General features: G+C 40.3%; 1 protein-coding gene across 1 annotated transcript in view; it reads right to left on the reverse strand.

Moving 5' to 3' along the window:
- Positions 1-3,605, reverse strand: part of LOC107574038 (SRY-box transcription factor 8) — a 7,862-nt gene extending 4,257 nt beyond the window's left edge. Inside the window, exons 1-2 of the mRNA XM_016260511.1 lie at positions 3,198-3,605; positions 2,450-2,658 (exon numbers count right to left, since the gene is read on the reverse strand). Of these exons, the coding sequence (XP_016115997.1) occupies positions 2,450-2,658; positions 3,198-3,595 (607 nt within the window). The 5' untranslated portion in view covers positions 3,596-3,605. The remainder of the gene's footprint in view (positions 1-2,449; positions 2,659-3,197) is intronic.
- Between the last annotated feature and the right edge of the window lie 3,467 nt (positions 3,606-7,072).

A 7,072-nucleotide genomic window follows, 5' to 3' on the forward strand; every position in this document is an offset into this window, starting at 1 on the left:
AAATAAAAGCGCTGAATTTAATTCTGTCTGTTGTCTATGCTCATCATTAGTCTCGTGAAGTCTCGTTTCATATCGCTGTTCACTCAGCGGGTTGATGCTCAGGAAATGCTCCAGCACAGCCTCCGCATGTAACTTTTAACAAGATTCACTTGTTTAAAACACCCTAAAATTGTATTAACATTTACTATATAACCATTAGTCCGCTAATAAACATCTAAATAAATACAACTCTATGGAAATGAATTATTTATTATCTGCACGAGCGATCGCAGTTTGAGTATAGTTCATCTTATAAACCTACTAAAACTGTAGTTTAAAATGAACTTGATATGACTCTATTTCTTTTCTCCATTTGAAAACATTAGACATTCTACATTTATTTGTTTATTGTTAACATTAGTGTTGTTGCTGTTGATGCTTTTTATAAATAAAATGTTTTTTTATTGTTGTAATATGAAGATTAAATTTAACATGAAAGACTGCTAATTTTCAACACTTTAAAAAAAAAAAGATGCCTGAAAAGAGGAAAACCCAAAGTGAAGTATGTTCTTACTTCACTCAGTCATTTATTTACTTTACAACAGTAAATAAATATCGGTTCTGCATATTGGTTATCGGGCACATAAACATGCAAATAATTGGTATCGGTTATAAAAAAAAAAATCTATATCGGTTGATCACTATACGTGACCCTGGAGCACAAAACCAGTCATAATGATCCATTTTTTTTAAATTAAAGCAAGAAGCCGTGGTTTACAGTGATTTTATAACAGCTAAGGTGCATTGTTAAAACCCCCTTAGCTGTTATAAATTCATTGTAAACCATGGCTTCACGGGGCTTATTGCTTTTTATTAATAAACAGTATTCTTCCACCAAACAATGTAGCTCCTCAGAAACAGTTGTGGTTGCAACAAAGTAGTTGCCGAGCAACACACAGAAGTAAACAAAGCTGTGTGTTACTTTGTAGCGTCATTTACAACAGCTTCAAACGCGGCTCAGCCAATCAGAACCAAGCACCGGAACTCTCCGCTTTATAATGAGATTTATACACCATCTGAAAGCTGAATAAATGCTTTCCATTGATGTGTGGTTTGTTAGGATCGGACAATATTTGAAAATCTGGAATCTGAGGGTGCAAAAAAATCTAAATATTGAGAAAATCATCTTTAAAGTTGTTCAAATGAAGTCCTTAGCAATGCATATTACTAATCAAACATTAATAAAGTATCTTCATGGAACATGATCTTTACTTAATATCCTAATGATTTTTGGCATAAAAGAGAAATGTATAATTGTGACCCATACAATGTATTGTTGGCTATTGCTACAAATATCCCCCAGCGACTCAACACTGCTTTTGTGCTGCAGGGACACAGATAGTATGTTGCAGAGATGTCTCTAAACGCATCTCACCTGTGTGATCAGTGACTGGACCCGCCAGTCGCCCCATCCCAGGTTCAGCTTTATACACGTGATGGGTCAGCTCAGACTCGCCCGGACCGGGCTTCACACTCTTCCGGCGCCTCGGCTGGTATTTGTAATCCGGGTGATCTTTCTTGTGCTGAACTCTCAGTCTCTCGGCTTCCTCCACAAACGGTCTCTTCTCGTTCTCCGTCAACAGCCTGTCGAGTGACCACCGGTCAAGATCCAGTGTTATTTACCAATGCATTCGATTCAAAGTTAGGAACGAGACAGAAATCAACTACAGAGGAGATCAGTGGATGCAGCATATGTGCACTAAACGTGTTTATTATTTACACACAAAATATGCCTGATATACTGATTTTAGAGGTTAAGACCAACGGGTACTGAACCACAACATACACTTTACAGAAAGTATAAATATTTACTCTAGGGAAACTTTGGAAGTAATATTAAGCTATTTTCGCAATTTCTAAGTAATAATGCATACTGAAAATTGTAATAAAAAAGCTTTGACTTGGAGACCCAGGATATAGCCTATGTGATAGTTACAGAACTTAGGTTAACTAACACGTTTTTTTAGAATTCGGCGTTACCTCCTTATTCATCATTTTATGCATTTATTTATTTGAAGGCATTTGAAGACTCCGTCTTGGTTTTTCTGGTAGAAATATTAAAATGCATAGTTGATAATACGTGCATGTCTAATAAAAGCATGATTGATGTCAGTAGCTCTGACCTCCAGAGTTTTCCGAGGGTCTTGCTGAGCTCGGCGTTGTGCAGGTGTGGGTACTGATCCGCCAGCTTCCTGCGCGCGGCTTGAGCCCACACCATAAACGCGTTCATGGGTCTCTTGACGTGCGGCTTGCTCCTGCTGGAGTTTGGCATAAAAGAGAAATGTATAATTGTGACCCATACAATGTATTGTTGGCTATTGCTACAAATATCCCCCAGCGACTCAACACTGCTTTTGTGCTGCAGGGACACAGATAGTATGTTGCAGAGATGTCTCCAAACGCATCTCACCTGTGTGATCAGTGACTGGACCCGCCAGTCGCCCCATCCCAGGTTCAGCTTTATACACGTGATGGGTCAGCTCAGACTCGCCCGGACCGGGCTTCACACTCTTCCGGCGCCTCGGCTGGTATTTGTAATCCGGGTGATCTTTCTTGTGCTGAACTCTCAGTCTCTCGGCTTCCTCCACAAACGGTCTCTTCTCGTTCTCCGTCAACAGCCTGTCGAGTGACCACCGGTCAAGATCCAGTGTTATTTACCAATGCATTCGATTCAAAGTTAGGAACGAGACAGAAATCAACTACAGAGGAGATCAGTGGATGCAGCATATGTGCACTAAACGTGTTTATTATTTACACACAAAATATGCCTGATATACTGATTTTAGAGGTTAAGACCAACGGGTACTGAACCACAACATACACTTTACAGAAAGTATAAATATTTACTCTAGGGAAACTTTGGAAGTAATATTAAGCTATTTTCGCAATTTCTAAGTAATAATGCATACTGAAAATTGTAATAAAAAAGCTTTGACTTGGAGACCCAGGATATAGCCTATGTGATAGTTACAGAACTTAGGTTAACTAACACGTTTTTTTAGAATTCGGCGTTACCTCCTTATTCATCATTTTATGCATTTATTTATTTGAAGGCATTTGAAGACTCCGTCTTGGTTTTTCTGGTAGAAATATTAAAATGCATAGTTGATAATACGTGCATGTCTAATAAAAGCATGATTGATGTCAGTAGCTCTGACCTCCAGAGTTTTCCGAGGGTCTTGCTGAGCTCGGCGTTGTGCAGGTGTGGGTACTGATCCGCCAGCTTCCTGCGCGCGGCTTGAGCCCACACCATAAACGCGTTCATGGGTCTCTTGACGTGCGGCTTGCTCCTGCTGGAGCCGTTCACTCGCACAGGCATGGGCACTAAAGACCAGTCGTACCCCTTCAGCACCTGAGACACCGCGTCCCTGATGCACGCCGGGAACCGCTCATCCTCGTCCTTCCCCGGGAGGCTGAGCGCCGCGCGGCTGGCGGGTCCAGCGGGAGACGAAGGCGCGTCGGAGTCCGACTCCTCCGCAGACAGCGAGCTGCTCGAGCCGGCGGGACTGCACGGCGGAGGCGGCTCTGCGCTGGACCTCTCCTGCTCCTCTGTCATGATGAGCGCTTGTGTGGAGCTGCTGATGGAGCTCGCGCTGTGCGCAGGCAGAGTCACTCCTCCGATGCTCAGTGCTGAGTGGCGATTGGTTTAACACACTTCACAAAGAGGGAATCTGATCAGCTTCACTCAGTCAACTTTAGGCTATTAAGGGTGAAAGTGCGTGGGCCACTTATTGTTTCTGAACTTACCCAGATGCTTTGCTTTATTAACTTTAAGATGCAGCTGTAACATTTTCGTTTGAATTCAATTCATATCATGTATTATTTGGAAGGAGCATGCACACCAGTAAACCTCCTGAGAGCATGAGCTCCAGGCCAGTTTCTTTTCAGGTAAAGTGGGCCATCGCTCATTTATCAAAAAAATAGAAATGGTTCATTAGAAATGTTTGAAAACTCTTATTTTAAATATTTTTTATATTTATTAATACCAGTGTTGGGAGTAACGCATTACAAGTAACGTGAGTTACGTAATCAGATTACTTTTTTCAAGTAACTAGTAAAGTAACGCATTACTTTTTAATTTACAAGAGAATATCTGAGAATGATGCAGTTCAAGCGTACTAATAAGCACGAATTACTCTAGACAAACATTTCTGTGTCTTTGTTTATTGCTGAAGTGTGTTGAAATGTCTTCTTCTGCATTCTACTGTACGTTCCCTTCAGCCTGAGGCGCATTCATTTCACTTTTGGTGTGAAAGGCTTTTATATTTGCCAAAAATATAACTTTTTTATATTAAAAACAAACAAGCAAGCCCTGTCCAGATTTAAAAAGTAACGTAGCGCATTACTTTCCATAAAAAGTAACTACCGTACTAACTAAGTACTGTACATTATTAATAATAATAATAATATTTAAAACAGTTGAGTACATCTTTTCAGGATTCTTTGATGAACAGAAAGATCCAAAGATCAGCATTTATCTGAAATAAAAAGCTTTTGTAACATTACACACTCTACCATTCAGAAGCTTGGAGTCAGTATGATTAACTTTTTAACTTTTTGGGGGAAATTATAGAAATGAATACATTTATTCAGCAAGGGTGCTTTAAATCGATCAAAAGTGGTGATACAGATAATTACACATAAACAGTGAAACAGTTGGAGTGCTGCTATCACTAGAATATCACACTCCTGGAAAAGACTCTTAGCCAATCAGATTCAAGGACCAGAAAGAATTGTTGTGTGATATATATATATAACTTTGAACCCAGGTTCTTTTGAAGTCAACACAATAGCATTAGCAGCATCATGTGAACCTATCAATGGGGACTCAAAGATGTTGCCTTTCAGATGAAAAATCAAGATTAATAAGCCATCACCATTCAGTAAATGCTTTGAGACGGGATATAGTGACATGTATGGTCAAGAAATACATATTCATTATTTGTGCATGAACTGCTGATCTGTTGTTATAGAGTACAACCAAAAAAGTAGATTTATTTCTGTGTGCTTGTAAAGTCAATTCATGTTCACACGTAATTATATTCAGTTTCAGCTCACAGTTAACGCTACAAGTCTAGGAAATGAAAGGAAACACTGGCCACAGCTGGTTTCACTTGATGACAAGTGCTGGAACGGGTTTGAAAGCATCTGAGAGTAAGAGTGTCGACAGAGGTTACGGATGAGACAGCATTGAATCCAGCCGTCATAGCGCTCTGTATTGTGGGGAACAGTCCTGCTTTATGTTTATAATATGAGAAAGAGAACCACGGTCACAGAGGAGGAAAAGAGAGGCCTGCGTGAACTCACCGTGTCCCAGTGAGACACAAGGGTTTCATTTCGTAGCAGAGAGTCTTGGTTTTGTGTCTGCCATCTACATGTCTTTGTCCTGACCAGTTCCTGTCAGACACAGACAATCAAAAGCATTTTCAGTCAATGGATGGAAGTGGTTATCTTACTATTACTTTTTTGTGCAGTTATGTTTCCATAACAATGTGTTTATACCGCCTGTAGCTTTTTAGCAGAAATTAAAATAATATTTCACCCCAAAATTAAACATCTATGAATTACCGACCCTCATGTCATTCCAAATATATAAGGGGCCGTTTGCACAGAACACGTTTTTCTATTCCAGTGCGCTACTTTTCCATTGTTTTTCTATGTAAACATGCGCTAGATGATCGTGCATGACCGCTGCGCTCGTGTAGCGTCCTGTAGCATTTTTAAGACGTCTTGTCAAAAGTTAAAAGAATTGAAACTTTTTACAGGCAGCGCCCGCGCATCACTGTCAGTTCCGATACAGTGGACCAATCAGAAGACACAGGAGGCGGAGCAAGCGAAAAATCTGAATGACTGGACACCACTCGCTGAGTTAAGCATGTAGTGCGAGGTCATGCGACGACTGGGTTGAAATGTGTATCATTGCATTGTTTTGTCACTGCATAAACCTACTGTTTCATTTACTAAAAAATCCAGTATACAGTACATACTGCCAAAATGTATTAAGCGAGTCGTGAAAGCGTGACCCTCACCCTGACCTGAACTCATTCATCTTAATGAAAGGTTTACTGTTCTAATTAGAGGCTTTGTTTAAACATATTAGAGGGAGATGTTGCAAGGAGCAGGAGGGGATCGAGGATTCAGACTGAAGGAAACAATTAGTGTGAGTGGCTCCGAGTGAACTGGCTTGAAGCCATTCTTCAGCGCTGTGTGGAAGAGAGTTCAACTACTTCCAGATTTTATTGGCTGTATGTGTTTATTCCCAGTTTGTTCAAGCTCATACTGAAGGGCCACAGGTCAGATAATTCTAGCTTTTGTAGATCAATAACGTAAAGAGTAACAGTTTGAGTGCGTATCTGCAGGCATGGTCTCTTTCTTTAGGAACGAAAGTCTTGTGCAATGCACAGTTTTCATTCGATTTTCCGATATCTGAAAGATGTACGCTATTTTCCAAACATGACAGGTTTAGTGCTTGAAAGAGTGTAGTAAGTTCTGCAATGGGATAGTTAAGGACACCATATTATCACCCCCCTCCCATTCCCACTCCATATGGTCCGGATAAAAGTTGTGGCATCCTCCGTCTTCCAACTCGTCTGTCTTTTTGATCCCATATGCTCATAAATCAACTTCCTAATTTTCATGTTGAATTTAATTTGCATGGGACATTTGTTTCCGAGCACTGCGATCCACCCCTGTGCTTTTTACGGGAAACGGGATGTGTCCGCACAAACACACAATCACAAGGGACTCCTCGGTTTTCCACAGGCTTGTCTCGTTCCATCGCAAACCCAGCATTCCCATTACCAGCCTTATCAGCAGCCTCGTGATAAAACTAAATGCAAATTTATTAAAAAGAAAAAAAAACTCAGTGCTTAGTTGAAGCACATTTCACAAAATGTGAGCACAAAGGGGTCATAGGATGCTCATTTTCCACAAGTTCTTTAGGGTCTTAATGAGAAGTCTGTAACATAGTTTAGTTAAAATTTCTCAATGGTAGAGTAAAAACACCTTTTTACCCTGTCAAAACCAGCTCTTT

This window comes from Sinocyclocheilus grahami, unplaced genomic scaffold (assembly GCF_001515645.1).
Source record: "Sinocyclocheilus grahami isolate Dianchi unplaced genomic scaffold, SAMN03320097.WGS_v1.1 scaffold2098.1, whole genome shotgun sequence".
NCBI lineage: Eukaryota > Metazoa > Chordata > Actinopteri > Cypriniformes > Cyprinidae > Sinocyclocheilus > Sinocyclocheilus grahami.